The sequence below is a fragment of the Bolinopsis microptera genome, chromosome 10, assembly GCF_026151205.1.
Source record: "Bolinopsis microptera isolate Bmic1 chromosome 10, MBARI_Bmic_1.0, whole genome shotgun sequence".
NCBI lineage: Eukaryota > Metazoa > Ctenophora > Tentaculata > Lobata > Bolinopsidae > Bolinopsis > Bolinopsis microptera.
In genome coordinates this window covers 12,856,115-12,878,801 of record NC_087081.1, presented here as the reverse complement: position 1 = coordinate 12,878,801, position 22,687 = coordinate 12,856,115, and the positions used below count along the sequence as shown (strand labels likewise).

The 22,687-nt window shown below is 36.9% G+C and overlaps 2 protein-coding genes across 3 annotated transcripts; one reads left to right on the top strand and one right to left on the bottom strand.

Annotated features, from left to right (window-relative positions):
- Window positions 1-1,973: 1,973 nt before the first annotated feature.
- Window positions 1,974-21,921, bottom strand: LOC134821725 (uncharacterized). 2 transcript variants are annotated; one of them, XM_063832467.1, is made up of 17 exons: window positions 21,730-21,921; window positions 21,120-21,269; window positions 13,569-13,691; window positions 11,724-11,811; window positions 11,258-11,384; window positions 9,145-9,301; window positions 8,771-8,840; window positions 8,278-8,394; window positions 7,933-8,033; window positions 7,693-7,744; window positions 7,413-7,542; window positions 6,555-6,677; window positions 4,942-5,076; window positions 3,483-3,578; window positions 3,091-3,208; window positions 2,830-2,977; window positions 1,974-2,711 (listed from the first exon to the last, which is right to left on the bottom strand). In XM_063832467.1, the coding sequence occupies exons 1-17, from the start codon at window positions 21,894-21,896 to the stop codon at window positions 2,229-2,231; spliced, it is 2,385 nt and encodes a 794-aa protein (XP_063688537.1). In that variant the 5' UTR covers window positions 21,897-21,921; the 3' UTR covers window positions 1,974-2,228. The 2 variants fall into 2 exon arrangements, with proteins under 2 accessions (XP_063688537.1, XP_063688538.1); XM_063832468.1 differs by lacking the exon at window positions 13,569-13,691.
- LOC134821726 (serine/threonine-protein kinase pim-2-like) lies at window positions 9,971-10,968 on the top strand. The gene has a single exon (XM_063832469.1). The coding sequence runs from the start codon at window positions 10,042-10,044 to the stop codon at window positions 10,870-10,872; it is 831 nt and encodes a 276-aa protein (XP_063688539.1). The 5' UTR covers window positions 9,971-10,041; the 3' UTR covers window positions 10,873-10,968.
- Window positions 21,922-22,687: the final 766 nt, after the last annotated feature.

Sequence of the window (22,687 nt, the reverse complement as noted above, 5' to 3'; positions counted from 1 at the left end):
CGATAACATTGTAAAGCTTGAAGTTTATTGGCCGGCTTTATTGTTGTGGTCTACAGTAAGTCCTTCTGCAGTCACAAGGAGGAGGTGTTCTAGCAAAATTGTAAACGAAATTGTAAAAATGTCGCTTTATGTCGCGCGAGGTTTATTTCTCAGAATTGTAAAAATGTCGCTATTATTTGGATCCATAAATAACGAAAAGTTACGTGCGTGCGCGTATTTTTATGAACGCTAAATTGTTACATATTGTAAATCTGCTGAGCCATTCGTAGCTCGGCGATTAAGTCTCCGATTCCAAGAAGCATACCCCGGATCGATCCTCGGCGGAGGTCATTTTTTTGGCATTTATTAATTGCTTTACTACAATTATCAGCAGAGCACCTTAGTAATACACTTCATCAGATAAATTATACTGTTCGAACTTCAGCTAGAGAAGGATTGCCTTCAAGGATTTGTCCGGGGAAGGCCTCGTTCACACTGGAACATGTCAAATGGTAAACGGAGTTATCTGGTAATGTTTGTTTTGTTTATGGCTAGAATTTAGAATGGAATCAATGTGATCAGGATCCAGAGTTAATTACCTGCTAGGATTAATAAGTCACTTTCTACAGTTGAAGAGGTCACTTTTTCAAACTTTAAATGAAGAAATTGGCTCGGAAGTCGGAACTTCATTCCTTATAGATTCATCACTTTCAGTTAATAACGACGGTGTACCATGAAACCAGTTAAATAACTGTATAGAAAGACCAATCCACCGGAAATAAATGAACCAGATTTCACAGAACTATATACCGACTCAATAAAATTAAAACCATTTGATAAGGTTTGAGTCGAACTTTTTTGTGTCTGCTAAAATACATACAAGGAATACAAGGAATAAAGGAATATAAATTTCAAATCTCAAGTTACATTGCAACAGCAACTGACTAGCATCGATAGCCTGAACCCAGACACACAGGATATCAGGAAAACTCTGGAATCACTCCATGGGACGACGTACCTGCAATGGATTCCCGGCCACTCCAACATTCCTGGGAACGAATACGCTGACCAAGCAGCAAAGGAAGCAGCACAACTCCCGGACCTGGGCCAAGGACAGTCTACAATCTCATACGGAGTAGCCAGAGCAGTAGCGAAGGCTCACATCAAGGATAGCGACCCCCAACACCACCTGGTCTCCCAGACTTACAAGGGATACAACAGAAAAAGAGCGGACAGCAAAATAGAGAGCAGGAAAGACGGAGCGCTGCTAGCACAATACAACTCAGAGCAGGCCATTGCCTTCACCTGTCCCACTACAAAAATAGGATCGACTCTACAAAGAGTGCAACTTGCCCCCGTTGCGGAGAAGAAGAAGAAACAGTACCACACTGGATTCGGTGCCCTGCAACGATCAGGACGAGAGAAGAAATCTTCGGAAAATCTGACTTAAACTTAGACATACTAACCACCAACCCGATAGAAATCCTGGCGTTTGCTAAGAAGACCTTGCTTGAGGGACCCTTAGACGCCTAGCCCATCACCACCACCACAGCAACTGTCAAGATAATAAAAATAATAATAAAATAACTCGCCCCTGTCCATAATAATAATCGACATCTTGATTGACTTCACTACTCCAGACAGTATTGATTATCTATGTAAACTCGCGCACGCACCTACCTTTTTGCAATATTTAGAATCAAATTTGTCCGCATAATCATAGTTTTGAAAAGCGACATTTTTACAGTTTTGAGAAGAAAACATCTACTGGTCACAAGCGCTCTCGTTGATTTACGTAGGGCGCTAAAACAGAGTTGTATTAATAGGTCTTCAGTTCAACGCGCGCACTGACCATATTTGGTCACGTTGCCATCCCAACCAGATATTCTAAACTTCTTAATATGACCGCAGTGGCTATTTCATTAAGTGATTAGGCATAACATGTGTAATGGATCTTACTCGATACACATGTTTGAATAGCAAGTTAAACAGCCTTTCAGAAAATGTTACTTATGTACGTATGTATTTACAATGTATTAACCCTTTAATTATAGAAACCATTTCTGTGATCGAAACACCAACTAGATTGTTAAAGATTTATGATTAATCATTTTAAAATCTATTCTCGATCGGTCCATTCACAAATATCAAATACACTGACACAAATTTCAATCAAAGCTGAACACCGATCGTTGATACTGTAGGATGAATCTACGACAGCCCACGGCGGGCGCAGATACACTATCATTCTACTTGAACGGATGGGGATGCTCTATTATTTGTTTATAAATGGGTGTAGGCTTGAATTTCTCCCTTTTCCGACTTTCCATCGCTTTAGTAATAACAGCGCTGACTTTAGGAAGAACTGGTTCGGGCTCTTTCTTGGGTTTCACGTGTTTCATCTTCGTCATCTTAGCTCTACTTCCAGGACCCATGATCATCTCATAGCTCTGAATAAACTCTTTTTTAAACGATTGAATAGAAGGCTGTTTCTCAACAAGAGCCAGCTTGCTAAGGTCACCTGTTAGTAACACCATATTGTCGTCCCCCATTCCCATGGAAATAACTTTAGCGTGTCCCTTTTTCTTCCGCTTGATGTTTGTGGTTTGCAGTGACGTTTGCGAGATTGATTCTCTGGAATTGAGTGTTATGCTAGGGTTGTTCGCTCTGATGGATGTGGTTGAAGCTGATTCCTCTGTGTGGTTGTGCGATGGTTTGGGGTCTTCGGGCATCTGAAAACGGAAATTAATTTAAAATAAATCATAACATGTTGAGCTTTTTAGTAGAGTAGTTTTGTAGTCAGATAATGGTTTGCAACCGTACCAGGAGATTGAAAAAGTGCCACATTACCTTCCTGTAAAGAACAGTGAGAAAGCCACCCGCATATCCAGCATCCGGCTCGATGAATTTATAGAACTCTTTTGGAGAGGGTTTTTCTGCTGTCGGGTCACTGAGCACATTATGTCGCACCGTTGGTAACACAGGTATAGGGTTAAATCTGAGGGGTAAACTTGATTAAGATCATGTTGATGTTTGTACTGGAAAGTTTTAAAATATGTCAAACAGACAAACGGTTAGCTGCAATTTTCTAAGTTTTGCTACAGATCAAACCTGTGAGCTGGATTTTCGCATTTTTCGTTGAACTCCTCCAAACAGTTCCTAACGACACCCTCATTTTCTTGGAAGTTTGATGATAGGGTAAAGTAAATAACAGTCGTTACTTTTGGATCTGGAATGAAGGATACCTTTTATTGTCGGTATTGATGATTTGAAAAGGTCAAAGGAACTCATATCAGCTCAACCAGTTGAAACGGAAAAACTAAAATCGGCGAAATGTGGGTCTGTGAAACTCATTTCAAGCAATGCGCGTTGAAATCACGCGCGCTGCGCTGTTGATTTCTGCTACAGTAAGTTATAAAACGCTTTAACTTTTATATACAAATGTTTTCCCGCGCAACAAAAAATAAACTTTCAATGTGCGACTGAAATTTCTGAAAACTTACATGAAAGCGCCTGCCTCAGAGTTTTTGTTTGATGAACGACATACTGCCTCAGCGAAGTCTGATTTTTGTTGACTTTTTCCCCAGCCACGCTGTAATCTGAATAATAAATATTTCACTAAGCTAGGTCAGTGGAGCCACTGCACCTCCCGACCAATATCCAGCTTAAAAATATATAAATATTTGACCATACACAAGAAGCATTTGCTCTATTCTAAAACAATACAGCTCATAACCAATGAATTACTGGTAAATTTGGCATGTGAGAACAACAATATGACTTGTTTTCACAGACCACAATTACATCCAGTATTTTACTAGGAAATTTTATAAACTTAAAACTCCTATTATAGCAAGATTATATAGCTGCCCTCTACGACATATTACGAAATATTTTAACCCACTCCCTCATTAATTTACTGATAAATAAAGGCTCCTGAGCACCCACAATAATTAAGCAGATCTCTTTGCAGATTCGCCTATGCTATAACATAAGCTAAGAACGAAACGCAACACAGTATTACTTCAAAAGTCTTCCTGCAATCTTAACGATGCTGACATTGATATTATTTTCACATATGCAGATTATCATGCCCAATCCATAATTCTTTCAATGGAATTTTCTTAACATCCAAATTATGCTGAGTGCAAATTGGTATATCAAATTATTGCATAACCTAGCAACTAAAACTTTACAATTATCACCTCGAGCAATCTAGCTGTGAATCTGTGTGTCGTCTCCCTTCTTTAAAATCATAACGAATTTCACACACACACACACACACACACACACACACTTATTAAAACACCTTCACACGAGTGAACATTGTTGGACACATTTCTCAGACACACGTACTTGCTGTCGTGTTATGGCGCCTAATTTCAGGTCTGATATTGAAAGGAGGCTGGGGGAACATTTCCATTTTCGACAACCATGTTTCGGGGAATCTCGAATAATTAGCGAAAACATAAAAACCGCCAAAGTTTCTACCACTCCCGGTCATAAAATTTCTGTGATAAATTACAAATGGCGATGATCCCCCAGAAACTTGAATACTCAGTACTGAAGAAACATTTGTAGATGAAACCTGCTCATAAAGCAAGCAAGCAGTGCCGCTCACATGGTGCCACCCACACCAGTGTACTTACTTAGTGTATAAATTAATTAATCAGTGTCCATCTTGAGGGATGACCTTTCACTCTATCAGAGACACAGTTATGTTCATCTATGAATTCTGTAGAATAAACTACAAACAACTCTCTGACTAGAAAACTTACTAGTTTGTAGTGTGTTGGTTTACTGAGGATTTAACCCAAACCTAAACCTGTACCTTAACCGTTCCACAAACAAATTGAATAGCCAAAAAATATTTGCTAAAACAAAGGTTCCTAATTAATTTTAATCAATTCGTTTAACTGATATTAACTATTTAATTATCTAATTAATTAATTGATAACTCACCTCCCTCATAGAGCGCATATCTAAAAGGCTCCCTAATAGCACTCATAGTATTAGGAGGAGTACACACTATAGCCTGAACAGCTGGTTTCTCAGGAATTTGATAGCTCAGGAATGGGGCTGACAGTAACTCAGTATCTGAGAGAGGGGTTCGTTACAAGTGAGGTAAACGAGGTAAAGTGAGGTAAATGAGATAGTTTGAGGTAAATGAGATAGGGGGGGCAGGGGGGGGTTTAATTTTGAAAATCTTGGACCTCGTTTTTTGACGATTTTTCCAGGTCCAGGATTTTCAAAATTAAATAAAAAATTTTCTAAGGCCTATCTCAAAATTCTGATCGACCAGAAGTTTCTAAATGGTCCTTAAAACGTATCCTGAAAGTTTCAAGGTGATTGCTCAAAAAATGTAGGAGAAGATAGATTTTTAGACTCGATTTTCAGGGCGCGCGATTGAAAATCGCTCGCGCAATACAATTACACATGAGCGCTGACCTATGACTGGCAATAACTTCGGCTAGGAACAATATTTTTCCATGGGACTAAAAGCAGCAGACAGATATCACTCCCTTCTATCAGAAACAACTATAAAATCAATTTCGAGAGAAATTTCATAAAGACCCCCTCTGCCCCCTTAAGGCAAATAGGGTAGTTTGAGGAAAATGAGTTATGTAGTTTGTGGTAAATGGGGTAGTTTGAGGTTAATATGCACATGAATTAATGATTATCTTATATTAGTAGTATATTCGCACTACACTGTAAACATCCTCATAAGTTAACTCTAAATAGATTATTATGACTAAGTAACTTATTTTCTCTCTATTCCAAATTTTACATTTCAATCCAAATTAACTACTTAACTAAGTCTGTATTTCCTATCACTTCGCCAGGTTGATAATTTATTTAATATACCGGCCACTATCAGTTCCACCTTTACACCTTAACTCCACCTTTTTTTTTTCCTTTTTTTGTTGTTGTTGATATATAGCTGCTTGCCACTTAGGTCAGGATCATTATAATACATAACGCCGGACTTCTAGGCATGGTGCTTGGTTGTGGGACACACTCAACTAAGTAAGGTTGGGATACCTGAAAACTCCCTAAAGAGATATCAACAGAGTGTGAGCCACTACCTTTACTCCAGGCAGTTTATAACAGCCCGCTCTGTAGAGACAGCTTCATATACACCGTACATGTAATTAAACAAGTGCAGAGAGCAGTGTCGTGAATAGTGTGTGCTTTATTACTACCAGGTGAGTGGACAGTTGTCATGGTAACGAATCATGGTGACGTTTATTGACAGGTCAATGTGGTCAGAGAGGTGGGGCCAGGATATTTAACAACTAGAAATAGGCGGTTGACTAACATGATTCAAATTTATAATAGTATTAACTATTAAGACCTTGTCAGGATTTAACACGTTCTTCTGTTTATTTCTCCTTATCAACTCCAGTAAATCAATCACGTTTAGAATTTAAAGAAATAAGGTGGATAATTAAAAAGGAGAAGACATGTTTAACAAAATCATATTTGGTTTCACAGAAAACTATAAAACTGTACAGTAAATAATAATAAACTTAATAAACTTAATAGATATGTGTTAAGATTTTTAAATAACTTACTTCTAATCCCTTGTCTGGAAACATTCCTCTGTAAATGAGGAATGTCTCCAGGACTACAGCCACAGACTCGTAATTTACACTTGTTACCATCAACCACTGAGGCTAGGTAGCTGGATAGGGAACCTGGGGATTAATTAATTAATTGTTGTAATTACATAATTATTTGACAATAATAACACCTCATTTATAACTTAATAATTTCCGTAGACCTGTTGTATGATTTAAATTTTAGCACAGCATACCACACGCATGGATGCCACGCGTCAAAAATACCAATAAAATACCAATATAAGTGTCGCATCAATTGGCTGCAAGCCAACTCTTTGAACTTAGAGTCAAATTATCAATTGCCTGATATTTGAAGGCTTATTGAAGTAAAGCAGTAACTTAATTAAAGAAGAGAATGATCATCAATTTTAATCAATTAGTCCTTGAGGTGAAACTGTTGAAGATAAGCCTGTTAAACAATGAGAAGTTGTCGTAAACTAGGCTTACAAATATTCATATCCGTACAAAAACAATACCATTTCCCAAAAACGATTTACCGTTTCCCACCCAAATTATGTGAATTTGGCTCTCTAAAGTATTAAGGGAAATTAGGATCACCAATTCAAAACTAGACCGAGTTTTGTAAAGACAGCTTAGTGACTGTACAAAAAATAGACTACAGAGAGCTAGAGACGATTTAAGGAATCACCCTGTAACCAAGCTACCATTGTGGCGTTGTAAGATATGTTCATTGTTCACTGACTCACTGACATCTCACGGTGAATCTTACTCGAATAAATTAGGTCAAAAATTAGTTTTGGGACAAGTTCTCAGGTATATGAAATTTAACAAATGCACAGCTTGTAGTACCTGATCCAGCATGAGTCTGAATGATATCGTATCCACGAATTATCAGTCCTTGTAAAGATGATATGACGTACGACAGTACACGTTCTTGTAGTACCAGCGATGATTCTTTAACAATCGCCAATGAAGTCAACTGAAATGGTTAATTGGAGGTCCAATCAAAACTAAAACCTTGGAATGTGATGGTTTTCAGAAAATTGGGAAAAATAATTTCCGTTCTATTAAGACGTTCTGCTGGAGATATCTTGATTATTTAAATGTTGATAATACATTCTGTGCATACCTCCTCCCGTAGGGTGTGGGAAAATACCAGGAGATCTTTAAACTCGTTATCCCTGTTGAATAGTGGAATGTAAATGGTTATTACATAACAAAACACATATAACATATCATTACATTGTACATGCAGAATCTGCAGATGCCAAAATAAAGTAAGTTGTTTGATGCATGCAATTTTTCCGGCTTAACATTGTTGAAGAATCTTCGGTATGCAACCTAGTCAGGTCTTAGTTCAGTATAATACCTGAAAAATCCGGGGTTTTTATTAAGAGTGATGTTGTCAGGAGTTGAGGGATAATACTTGAAGTGCTGTTGAAGTGATCCTATGACGTCATCTGCAGAATTCTGAGGAATGTCGCTGTTAATTAATAAGTAAAACGAATGATAGAAAATATGTTAAGAATAGTTATAAAAATAGTCTGATATTCGTCCTATTTTAACAGCCAGTTTCTCAAGATTTAAATAGATGTTCATTTCATCACATATTTTCACGATACAACATGGATCACAATTTTTCAATCTGGTATACAACACACATTATTTACTTTTTTATGGAGTTTCTAAAAATCACATGACTATACCGACTTGCCTTAACTCTGTTGATTCTTGAATAATAAGGAGGCGCATTTTCATCTATCTGTGTACTTTTCTCATACTCTTCCCTGTCTTCTTCAGGTAATAAGTGTATTACAGTAGCAGCATTTAGCTGAAACACAAGGATAATTCTTTAAAAGGACGTTATGGTATACTAGTTTTTACATAATCGCAGTATGACCTGAATTTTATTTACAAATTTGTCGTTATGGTAATTCTGTGATAATCACCGTTCCGCAGCCATGGATCAGACTGCAGCTACTTATTCCAAAATATTTCCACTCCTAGTTTAATTACTTCTTGTCCTAGCTTATCCGGTTCGAACCCAACACTAAAACACTGAATAACAGTCACGGGATTAAACAGTCACGCAGCTCAGGCTAGGACTAAACAGTCACGCAGGAGTTCCCAGAATTAAAGGGTGCCAGGGTAACTGCGTTTAAAGTCTAGGCAGTAATAGAGGTGTCGGTTTTCTGGGCCTTCCTCACCTTGATACGTGATCGTGCAAATGAGGCGTCAATGTGAATCTTGTGCATAAACAGAGCCCTTAGGATCGTCCTGAAATATTTGATGTATTTTTAATATCAGCCGAAATATTTGAGGTATTTTTAATATCAGTTGATTTATGTCAGCTGAGAAGTGAATGTCTTCGGACAGAGAGTGAAAATGAGTATAAAAACAGTTTGATCAAATTAGAATTGTTGGTGACGTCAGACGTACGTACTAGCATTCATAAGCTTATTTCTCAGATTTCGTGAAAGACTCCAACCATCCAATTAACTTGAAGATCTTTAATTATCTCTAATTATCTCTAATTATCTCTAATTATCTCTAATTATTTCATCTAAATTCTATATCCCACCTTATCTCGTTGTGATAGACGTTGTCTTTAGGTAAAGGCTGCTCAATAATATACTGGATGAAGGTGAGGATGGTAACCAGCTGATGAATATCTTGTAGTTTAGGGAATGTAGCGTAGAAATGGGATTCGTTCAGAACGTCCACTATCACTGTGCGATCTGGAGACATATTAGATAATTAACTGATTGAATGGTTAGCTTTCAATTAGCAATCTAAAGTTACCGAAGCATAAGTCGTGCCCACTTTTTTCGTAAATGATAAATTAGCCCATTAGTAGATTACAAAATCCAATAAGATTTTGTAGGTTGAGATATTTTTAACAGATTTTCCTTGAGAACTGTCACAACTTGCAAATGTTATTGTTTAAGTGCGTATTCTCTATTTAAAATAACTCCGCTTTAATTTAAATATGTTTAGCCGTCTTTTGTCATATTTTACACTGCAGAATCTTATTACAGTTAAATTGAGGACTGCATAACATATTATTGTAGCTCTGGTCAACATTTCCTCAGATTTGATAGTGCTATAACGATTGAGCAGAACCAATCAACAGACCATACTGTTCTCTGTGGGATAGGTCGCATGTTGAATGTTGATCACCTGATCCTACCTTGGCTTAATGGTATTATAAAGTTTGTAAATATTTGTGGTATCCAATCACACAACCATCTAATCAACACACGTGCTCCAGCCAGTGAGCATGTGATACAGTCAGTGAACATGTGATCTAGTCAGTGAGCATGTGATCCAGTCAGTGAATAAGGTTTGAAATCTGATCTGAGAAATAGATAGGTGTTCAAACTTACCATTGTCAAGTCAACTATAAATACTACATCTGTCTGCTAGTTCTCCATCGAACATTTCACTTCTTCAACTTCTCCTACTCCTCTGTTCAACGATGAACTGTACTAAAACTTACCCTATAACTTTCATGAAAACCTACCAATTCATCAAAGTTCTTGGAAAAGGCGGATTTGGAACTGTGTGGCTGGTCGAGCGTATCTTCGATGGAACCCTCCACGCTGCTAAGATAATACACGACAATAATTGCAAGAGGAAGACCTGGTGTGAAGACAGATCAGCTATGATACCTGACGAAATCCTCTTGACGGAGTCGCTGGACCACCCTAACCTAATAAAAAACTACGAGATATACTTCGAGAGGAACTCGTGGATCATTGTGATGGAGTATATACCTGACTATGTAGACCTAGACCTATGTGACTACATCTCTCAGAACGGATCTCTGACGGTGGAGGATGCTAGGGAAGTGCTGACACAGCTCCTTGACGCCTGCTCCTATCTTATATCACTCGGAATAGACCACAGAGACCTTAAGAACGAGAATATTCTTTATAATCCCACTACTCGCCAGATTAAATTGATAGACTTTGGTTCAGCCTCCATCATCCCTGATACCCCCTATTCTCACTATCAAGGAACTGAAGTCTTCCTCCCACCAGAGTGCTTCAAGTTTGGATCCTATTCAGCCCTCCCTGCCATGACTTGGAGTATTGGGTGTTTAGCTTATGTCCTCCTGAATGGCGGGTGTCCGTTCTCGACGAAACAGGAAGTGGCAGAACACGAACATCTGAAGTTTATTAACTGTCGGCTTGATGTGGAGAGTCGGGAGTTCTTGTGTGATCTGCTGATTGTTGATGAGGATGATAGGATGACTCCTGGGGAGCTTATATTCCATCCTTGGATGGGTTGGGTTTCTGTGGAATGATCCGTTCAGATTTTATTTAATGTGTTAGAAATTTTCTTTGCTATCTATAATAGCGTTGTTTTATTTACATCGTTATATTTATATCTTTAATTACCCTCAACGGAAAGAAAATCAATCGCTTCTTTTTTTGTTTACATCATAATAAAAAGATTTCGTTTAAAAAGTGGCTGTATATAATATATATAATATAATAGCATTAGAACATCTCGCAAAGATCTAGGGATGAGGTTATAAAGAGTGTTAGACTGCAGAGTTATAAGACGTTGCAATGTTTCTCTACAGTCCACAGCTTTAAAAGATAGAATAAATTAGTTTTCACCAGATTTTGGGCAGCATAGCTGCACAGCTATAGAAAATATGGCGGTAGCAAACGATTTAAACTCACATTTGAGAACGTTGAAAGCTATTTCGTAGCAGATCTGCTTGACACTCAAATCATCATTTGGTGCTTGGACTTTACCTCTATTACCCATGAGATGTTGTAAACAGTGCAGTACGCAGATCACTAAATCCTGAATAATGTTGCATATATCACAGATCGCTAAATCCAGAATATATAGATAATAAGTACAAACAACGGGTTAGCAAACGATAATAAGACATAAGTACATAAATATAATATTTGAATATCAATAACAATCTGCCAGCCACATAACCACATAGCACTGTAATCAGTGGAATGTTTCTAGTTTCTACTCAAAGATTGGTCAAAGATTGTTGATATGGGTGGCGTACAAATATTCTTCTTTATTTAATTTCACATATTTCACATATTATTTCAAATTAAAAACAAATTATTTACATCATTAATAGATGATACTATCTACTTCAATAAAAAATACACTATTTACCTGAAAGGATACTCTGCTGGAGGATATCATACCACTAGCTGTCTGAATGAACGGAGGAGATATCTTCGTCTTGCTTACACTAATCCGCCTGAAACAATTAACAGTATTTTAAGAGTTGTCCTCATTATAGCTGACGTTCCTCGAATAAACAGCGAGTGCCGATTTCACGACCCTGAAACTAACAAGAATTGCGCCCGTTGTTTCGTTTTGGCGGACGCTAGATTTCCATTTCACATTTACTATAAATTTAAGTATAAGCTCCAATCAGCTCACTTCAATCTTCATGATAATAATATTGATAAATTATGCATTAAGTACAGGAAACACTTGAAATTCAGTTCAATTGCCAAAGAACTTAACTTGTAAAGCAAATAACTTAAATTGTAAGCAAAGGTAAACTATACTCGTGTACACATCAATACACTACGCGTGCCACGTACAAATTGGGCTTATAACCTAATATTATACATTACATCGTTTACATTAAAACACAGTTGCGCCGCGCATTCATAGATCACAGGCTATCTATACATCACATCTCCGCAAGCAATCCTCTCGCATGCGCGCGGCTTTTCCGTTGACATGGTTACTAACGGAAGTAAGGAAGGACTGACGACATATTCAGACCCACCTACGGCAATCTCCAAAATCCACGTTTTTCTGCAAAAACCTCCATTCGTAACCTTTCACTATTGCCTTTTTTCAAAAGGGTGAAAAGGAAAAAATTATGTTCCAGCCAGAGCTATCATGTGATGTATGTTATGAACAAGAACAGATATTGATAAATAATTACAATTCATTGATATATCTAACTTTCTAATTTCAGTTTAATCATCTGATAAATCGTATAATTTGTGTAACATGCAACACCATCTCCGGTGAAAATAGCAAAATATATGATTCTAATTTAGGTGAAAAAGACATGAAGTTTTATTTCAGATCTCCAATATTAGAATACTGTTATTGATGGAAATGTAGTTGGATGGCACTGGATTATTTATCTGCACTTTATGGACTGCACTTTGATGAACTTTGCTTGATTCCGCAAACGTTCATTAATAAAGGAGGCTAATTACTCGAACTCTAGCTCTATTTGTCGCAGTTTTTAACTTTGTGATTTCGTGCTTTAAAAATAATCAATAAGTTGCTGGAGCTAGTTCAGTGTGATTTGCGAGTGGAATAATTGATTTGTAAAATTCTTTAAAAGAAAGTTAAAATATTTTATGAAATACAATTGGCTGCCGGTCATTTTATTTATTTCAAAATTCAAATAAACTTTACATCAATGTATTACAGTTATATTCAGTAGAAAAGACCAAAATATCTCCTGTGAGGCAAAAACATGGAAAAAGAGAGCTAGAAAAATATCATATCATCATAAAACTTTTGCAATTGTTGTAATACTTTTGATTTAAGAATATTAAATTATTATTAGTTAAATTTATAATGAGAACGAAAAAACTATTGATGCTTGATCGACCAAAAATGATATCGTCGTAGAAATCAATCGAAAGCAACTTATGCACTCATCAATCTTTTAATAACTTTCTGCAGGTTTACGGCAAGTTCATATTTGCCCAATTTTGGTCCAATTCTTTTTGTCCGAACATTCAAGAAAGGATGGAGAAAAATGTCAAAAATGTCAAAAATTCGTCAATACAATTTGCAAATGTATGTAGCTCAACATTACATCAGCAATCATTTCACAAGATCAAACATAACTGGAGGCAGTAATCAGCATGTAGCCACAAGGGATTATTCATCCGGGATATATGTCAAAATCACGTGACACATAGCATGGAATCACATGACAATAAGCCTGGAATTTTCACCATTTAACCTTACTCTTTATTAGGAGTTGGAGCATAACCAGATTTTAGTCTCAGCCCTGGACCACTGATCAATCCTCTTCTGTCTGGCTCACATAACTGTGTTCCTATTACTGACAACCCTGACGTCATGTCGAAGCTGTAAAGTCGGGGATTGTGGGGAATATTGTGGGGGATATTGTGGGGACATTAAATTGTGGGTGATATTGTGGGGGATATTGTGGGGGATATTGTGGGGGATATTGTGGGGGATACTGTGGGGGATATTGTGGGGGATATTGTGGGGATATTGTGGGGATATTGTGGGGGACATTGTGGGGGATATATTGACAAATATCTTGTGTTGATCACAAAAGCTCACAGAATCTGAGGCAGATTCAGAACAATAAACGAACATTGGTGGTCTTAGGACTTGACCAAATTGCTAATAGTTAAGCTGAGAGCTAGAAAAAAGGAAAGGACACAAATTTGGAAGCTAGATTTAAAAGTAAACAATATCAAGTTGTGATACAAAAGATAACTATGGTAGACTCGTTACCAACATGACTGTAGCCTGGAACACAATAACAGCTCGATAAACACTGGGACACTAATGAGACACTAATGAGACACTAATTAGACACTAATGAGACACTAATGAGACACTAATGAGACACTAACAACCCTCTAATAGCCATTGTACCTACTTCATACTAAAATAAAGACGTATTGAGTACTTAACAAACAGAAACAAAAAAACAACAATGTGAACATTCCCCTGAAAACAGCACTTTACTAAACCTTCCCCGCAACAGAAAGGTGGAGTGACTAAAGACACCAGGACGGTTAAATGATATCACCTCTAGAGTGCAGATCACATGTCACATGTCACATGTCACACATGAAGTTTATAAGAATGAGATAACGTCCTCAGCGTATAACAATAGTCTGTATCTTAGGGCTGTGCTTCTTGCTTACCATGACTACATGTCGCGGAGAGCAGGTCATGCTTCAAATATAACGTGGTGACATATTGTCTGTACTACTTGACTAGAGGACGGGACTCGTCACGCCTTAATACTGGATAATTGAGTCAGGCTGTGTTTTAAGTAAGTTTTTTTCTTCTGACAATCAATTTTAAACCTCAGTTAAGTATTGGTTTCCTTAAGACTGTTAGGAAAGGTTTAATAGTTGCTGTTTAATCCCCCAAACTCGGCCAGCTATTGATTATTAGCCACCTATAAACTAGATGATTCGCTCAGACAAGGCACCAGATACTGTTTAAAAATATAAAAGAATTTGTTAAAAATCAAAAGGATTGACGTAAGCAAAACAATCAAGATATCATAACAAATACCTTCACAGAACAATTCTACAGTCTACGACTCTACAGATACCTATAAAGCAAACACCACTACTGACTACAGGTATGGACCTCTACAAATACCATTACTTAACCAACGGTTCAGATAAGTAACAACCTGCAACCTTCAGATTATTAACAACCTGCAACCTTCAGAGTTCAGATAAGTAACAACCTGCAACCTTCAGATAAGTAACAACCTGCAACCGTCAGATAAGTAACAACCTGCAACCTTCAGATAACTAACAACCTGCAACCTTCAGATAAGTAACAACCTGCAACCTTCAGATAACTAATAACCTGCAACCTTCAGATAGGTAACAACATGCAACCTTTAGATAAGTAACAACCTGCAACCTTCAGATAAGTAACAACCTGCAACCGTCAGATAAGTAACAACCTGCAACCTTCAGATAACTAACAACCTGCAACCTTCAGATAACTAACAACCTGCAACCTTCAGATAAGTAACAACCTGCAACCTTCAGATAACTAATAACCTGCAACCTTCAGATAGGTAACAACATGCAACCTTTAGATAAGTAACAACCTGCAACCTTCAGATAAGTAACAACCTGCAACCTTCAGATAAGTAACAACCTGCAACCTTCAGATAACTAACAACCTGCAACCTTCAGATAAGTAACAACCTGCAACCTTCAGATAACTAACAACCTGCAACCTTCAGATAAGTAATAACCTGCAACCTTCAGATAACTAACAACCTGCAACCTTCAGATAACTAACAACCTGCAACCTTCAGATAAGTAACAACCTGCAACCTTCAGATAAGTAACAACCTGCAACCTTAAGATAAACTGCACAAAAATCCTGCTAAAAGATACAACAGCGTTTATAATCTATATCAACTAAAAAACAAAATATCCTACCTAATCAACAGCACGGAGAGACTATACACACTACACAGCAACACGATATATAGCAGTATCCTTGCTACAATCTGCCGACAATACTCCAATAAGTCCACCTTGGTTTTTACTGTACTACTAAGAAGCATGTGTACATAGTAATGGCACGTTATTTGAACTTTATTTGGATGATTAGAGCTTGAACTGATGCGGTGGACATCACGCTCGAGCACGATCTTGGCGTGTTAAAGGCCATGTTGAGAGAGCCGGTCATGTTGAGAGGGCCGCGGCCATGTTGAGGCTGTACGTATATATATATTTAGACTGGATTGCAGCTATTTATTACTAGAATATATCATACAAATCTTTATGATATCGTATCATCACCGATACTAATCTAGTCAGTTGATTTTTATTGGATAAAAGTTTCAGCCAAAATTAGGTATGAGATATAGATCTTCCAAATTCTGAATGTGCCCAGAATGCTCAATTCTTCAAAACGAGCATCCTTGACAATAGTTCCATTTTACTATTTTACTTCAGATATAACTGAAAATAGAAAGATCTTCATAGGAAAATCACCCTGAGAAACACCCTACTTAATCTTACATAGCTGTACTCACATGTAATCTAGACTCTCCACTTTGGTCGAGATGTCTTGAATCATTCTCTTCTCCATGGAATCTGAGCACACTATAAGATGTGTCAACAATGGAGATCTAGTTAAAATCAAGCGTTGGACTGAAACATTTCTTAGACAAAATAAATTGTCCCGACCAGCCAGCCTTCGGAAAATGCAAACGTTTTGTACAGAAATATCAAATTAAGCAACGAACTAAGATGCGCAGTCTCAATTTGTGCTGATCCCAGGAGACACCAACACAACGTGAAATGGAGGCATGTAGCAGCGAGGATTAAGTATAATTTTATAATCCTAAATTCATTCTTCTCAGTCTGATGTTGAGAGGTACAGACTACACAAAATACTGCGGTGATAACGCAGACAAGAGAGAATGGACACTACTGATGCTGAGCTTTCAAGGCTGCTGCTGATTAATCAACAGACGTGATATTCAGGAAAATGACCTGGATGTACATAATACTTGGCAGACTCACAGAGTATTCTTTGACATTTATGTCGGTGTTTAATTGAACTTCAGTGGCGTTTTGTATCGGAAATTAAAAATTCAGTGCGTATATTTGGATATTAATTATTGATTTGACAAGGAACTGAGGTATGCTTGGTAGGGGGTGACTTACCTACTGCTGTATTGTGTGCGGGGTAGACGCACAGCTGCATTTGATCGATACAATTGAAACCATTCGTGCTAAATCAAGGTGGATTTACTGAATATTTTACTTAGCGCATAATCCAAAAGTTGGCAGGGTTCTGGGGTTCAAGATAAAGGAACCTAATTATTTAGCCGGACGATTCTTACCTTAGAAAACTTGACTGGACTGAAATTTCGTTACATCTTACATAAAGTAAAAGTTCGGTTAACCAGGCTTCTAAGGGAAGGTAAATTTTATTTACCGGGCACAGTCAATCAGAGTATTTTTCCAAAGATTGTTGCTCAACTTGATAAGGGATAAGTTTGACTCTACGACTGTACGTAATATCACAAGGGAGAGACAGAAAACTAATCTAACAAACTAGAACGATAGAGAACCACACGGACGTTGAGTTTTACATTTACTTGATATGCTCTTAAACCAGCTTAAATGCCCCGTGACTCCCTCCCCAATCTTGATTGGCTATCCCTTTTTCTCCTTGACCATGACTGGTGGATAAGCACGATTTTCAATGTTTAGTTCACAATAAGAACTAATGGTTATTGCATGTTGGATATGCAGGTTTGAAAGAATATATATGTACTTTTAATCAATCAACCGTTACATTGTATTTGACGTATGTACCTGTCTCACTTGGGTGTGTACTAAGTGTAACTGTTCTTATTAAATATAAAATAAGTTATACTTATTACCTATATTACTTTTCTTTAGGATAACCTGGTGCCATCTTAAGTTATCTCGAGTTGAACTTATTTGAACGCGTACCTGAATTGACCTGAACTGGAGTGAACTTATTTGAACTAATCTGACCTCGTTTGAACTTTCCTGAAACTATCTTCGATCATTGTAACTTACTTGGATTAAGACTTGGTTTGAGAGACAGGATGAGTAACTAAATCCTACATAAAAAGAAAAAAGAACTAATTACTTAATGAATTTGTTTTGTTGTCTAATTCTGATAAACACTTGTATACAAGTTCAGGAGAACACTAGCTATAATGAAGTAAGATAAAAACAAATCTGGGTTTTGGTCATGTTGAGGTGATTTGGCATGATTGGACCAAAAATGGACAAAATATGGGCATAGCTACACCGCGAGCACCGGTGGGCGGGAGTCCTAGTTTGTTGGTGAACTACGATATCGGAAACAAGATTCACATAAAATTTAGGGTAAAGATATGTAGGCTCGAGAGGTAAGTTGACAACATTAATTTTATCTCTGAACTTACAACCCCATAAAAAGTAAAAGATCATAATGTCTAGTACTGTCACCAGGGGTAACTAAGGGGCAGGGCTGGATAAGATATATGTATTTATGTAAACTTAGACAAGATAAATGACTTGATAATTGTAAACTTTCCGATTATAGTCCCGCTTGTTGTTGTTGTTGTTCCAACTATTGACAGATGAAATAAAGACAATTTTACCAACTTAGACATTTAGATTTCAGTAGTTTTCTTCAAAGTCAATGTAACTTAACCAAACATATTGCAGATTACAACTAACGATTAACGAATCAATAGCAATTTTATAGCCGTTAAATAGCCGGTGGCTTCCAAAAAGTCGAATTTTGAAAAAAATGGGGTTCACTAAAGAAAGAAAATTCGATATTGTAAATCACGTATTGGATTTGTGGTTCAGCGGCCAGCAGTACGACAAGTGCGAGGCGTCTGTTACAGAAGAAGGACAATAAATTCAGTAAACTTGATGATAGGACAATTAAATGTCCTGGAAAAACTAAAGAAGTTGGAAACTAATTGTACCCTGGTAAAGAACACTAGGTCAAAATCTCAATAGTAAGGTCTAGACTAACCCAGTCCCTAGGACAACCGAAGAACTTAAGCAGAGTATATCAGAAGAGAGGCATTATAACCTGAATTTAAAAAGTTATTTTGTTCAAGTACCAAATTTGACAATTAATAAAAACAGGACAAGATGTATCAAGGTTAAAAATCTCAACGAAACAACCTGCACTGTCAATATAATAACGACTCCCGAAAGTTATATGATCTGGCATTGTTTATGTTTAACACTGACACAATACTTACCGGTTATTATCTAGCTGAAAAACCAGTAGATAGCCATTGAAAGTAGATATCTCAATGGCAAAAAATCTTTGGTTTGGCCGTTTTCTTTGCCTTAGAAGTAAATAAAACTAGTAAATAAATGAAGAGGATTAGAGTGAGTATTTAACAGTTTAACTGCAGACACAGTCAGTGAACGTCAACAAAGTACCACTAAATGACCCCTAATAACATGGTTAATTGTTATGTCATTAAACAAGATAATATGTAGTTCTTCAAATTAGACTACAACAAGATATACAGTTCAGTCACTCAGACTGAAACATAGAGATCCTATCAATTATTAAATCTTACCATAAAGAGTTATATTTAGATATGGGTTCTAAAATGGTCTATACCGACTATGGATCCTTCGTATTTCGTTCATTAACTAGCGGTATGTGCTTGGGTTCAATAAGCTTTAAAAACAGTTCACAACAAATACAATCATGTGAACCCAAGAGTAGGCTTATCTCTATCTTTATGTGATAGCCTATAACTTTATCACATACTTGGTACCAACCTCACGTGAAACAAGCAAGTACAGAAGTCAAATATGAGCAATCTGTTGGCTGGTACAAAACTGATAAAACTCATGATTTTACTCAAGAATAAAGAATTTTAAATGCGCGTCTAAAAATACCACCCGAATACTTAGAAGCTATGGCTATGCGGATAAAGAAAGGAAGTTGGCTGGAATTAGAAACATGATATCAGAGAAATTATCAAGTACAAGTATCAAACCTTATCTAACATTCACAAGTTCACAGTATGAAACCAGGATAACGAATATTTAATTACCATCTTCCGATTTAGCACCTGCATAAATCTACAATGCCAAACCAGCTGTCAGAGTGTCAGAAGTAACGGTTATTACGTTAAACAAAGAATTCAATACATGTTACGCAACGCTTAAAACTTCAAAGATTCCTGACATAACTTGACCAGTACAGGGGGCCATATTTACACACAACAATTAACCGACACGCCAACCAACCAAGCAGACATATTAGGCATTCCATTAACACTAATTTACGTGACATTTTCAAGTTAACGTTGTAGTACTTAACGGAGTTCTATAAATTTGAACTATATCAAAACAATAAGTGGTAATTTAACCCTACCTCCCAACAGGGGGGCCTATATAGTACCCCTGTGACGTCAGCAGATAATCAAATAAGTGTTATCGAGCATATATATGTGGCACTTGTTGTGGGGGCCGCATGCTCACATGTAGGTTAAATTATACCCGTTAAAAGAGACCCGTTACTAAGTGACGGGAGGCAGATGGCAGTGCTGATTGAATACGTTTGTTACGGTTCGGGTCAGACCGATAAATTGCCAAACTGAGACAAAGTCTACCAATGAGTGGATTTGTTTAGTCTTAGACTAAGAGTGGTTAGTTTTTGTCACGTGGCTAGAATACAGCTCTCTGATTGGTCAAATAGTGAGAACACTGCAAAACACAGGTTTGTTGAAAGTGAACCGGGAGGACAGAGGTCCCTTTAATCGAGTTAATCAGGGCAGCATGTGTTACTTTAATTGTTTGGGATACGCTGAACTGTTAATCACTTTTAATACTATGCTTTCTGTCATTCAATTTCAGCTGATAACTAAATTTAATCCACGGAAATATCCTCGAACTAAACAATTTCTAGAAAATGGCTAAGGACACAACCAATGATTCCGTAAGTATTCGTACCAGTTAAGTTGCAAACTGCACCTGTGCTAGGCATCGAACATAGTTTGATGGATGAACAAAAAGTCACATACAGATACTCTTAGAGACCACTGATATTTGCACTGGTATATTATTCTTATATACCAATACATGTTGCTATTACGAAGGAGGCGATGCACATAGTCACTCACTATTTATATTAAAAGAGGACAAATAAATGATTGCCCCATAAAAGTTGCCCACGTTTCATGATAACATGTCACGTGTCACAACAGTGCATCACCTCCTCACAAACAGAAACAAGATTTAAACAACAAACCTTATGCCGAGGTTATCCTTGAGGTAGGGTGGTAAGATGGGAGATAGTATCTGTCTGCCATTCTGATTGATAGTATCATTCTGTAGCAATGTGGACGTCAACTCCCTGTTCAAAGATGCGGATACTAGGTTCGTCTCGGAGAGAGTTTGTCTGAAAATTCTTTGAATTGAAATTCTAATTATCGTGATTAATCAGAGATGGGGGTTTTTTAAAGCTTCTGTTGACAATTTGATCGATTTCGAGTAAAGGAAGAGAGAGAAAGAAAAAGGACTATGACGTGAAAAAAACTAAGGGAAAATTAATAATGAGAAGCCAGGGGACTTATAAATAAGAGAGCCTATAATTAAAATTTGAATACCAGCTGTTATATTTTGCTTTTTTAAATAAAGACAGTTGGGTTGCAAAATTTGTTCAAACAACTTTTTCAAGATGTTTGGTTTAATGTGGTACAAATCACTCTTGCATTCTATAATTAAGAAAAAGCAAGCATTAATCGTGTTAATTATACCTTTGTTTAAAGAGACTAAAATAAGGTCATATTTAGCTAGATACATAGTATATTCTCAATTGACCTTTCATCTGCAACAAAACTTAACTTGATGTTTTTTACCTTGGTTCTTCAACTTCTAAAAGCGATTGCTTAAAAGACCTCTGTTTCTTGATGGTGAGATCAGTGGCATAGCTCTTTCTTCTCCTCAATGGTTGCAGAACTAAGGGACTGGAAACATTACTGTTAATACTGGGCTTGCCAAGGGATTTTCCACCCTGAATGTACATCAGTGCTCATTTCATCTTATTAGCTGTAAACAGAAATGAAATTTAAGAATATGGTAGAGATTAGATTAATGATTAACGGGTGATGACAAAAAAATTGAGCTTTTTTCAAATCCTTTTATCAGGTCGATCAATTCGTTTGTGGTCAAAATCAATGAAACAGTGTTAAAATTTGGACAATTTTGAACAAAAATTGCCTATGGCAAGCACTCAGAAGCCTCTTGCGGTAGGCACAGAGTAATCTCTTTCTTACAGCCACTAAAGCGGCTTGTACAGTTTGCTTGGGAATCTTCTTGATGCAAAATCTTATTCTGCAATTCAGAGCTTCTGCATCTCATGCAATCCAGCTCCCGGCATAGACATGTGTAGCCAGCTCCAGCACTTGATTAACCACCAATATTTCCCCACCAACATTAATTATTTGATGAATAATTAATGTTGGTGGGGAAATATTTATTATATACTTTTTCACATAGTGGGATGATATTTTGTAGACATGTGTAATGATGTGATGTCATACATTTTACTTTACTTTACTTTAGAAAAATAAATCCCAAATACGTTAACACTCAAATTAATACAAATTAACACAAAAACCTAATAAGCTAATAGTAGTATACAGTTTGTACGTTTATAACCTACCAAGACGCGCGCCGAGTTGAAACAAATATTTTACGAGTATCACCCGTTAATATATAGTAAAAAGAGTATTTTACATAGCATATCTAATTTTCATGAGTTTATTATTGGATGTTCAAGTTTAACTATGTTTATTATGATATTATTATTCATTG

Bases quoted from the DNA above. Each gene is read 5' to 3' on its own strand.
- LOC134821725 (XM_063832467.1), bottom strand. From the start codon at position 21,896: ATGTACATTCAGGGTGGAAAATCCCTTGGCAAGCCCAGTATTAACAGT. The intron at 11,385-11,723 runs GTAAATAGTGTA...AACATTATTCAG, and splicing joins CCAGCAGAGTATCCTTTCAG to GATTTAGTGATCTGCGTACT. The intron at 3,579-4,941 runs GTGAGTTATCAA...TTTATTATTCAG, and splicing joins ATATGCGCTCTATGAGGGAG to ATTACAGCGTGGCTGGGGAA.
- LOC134821726 (XM_063832469.1), top strand. From the start codon at position 10,042: ATGAACTGTACTAAAACTTACCCTATAACTTTCATGAAAACCTACCAA.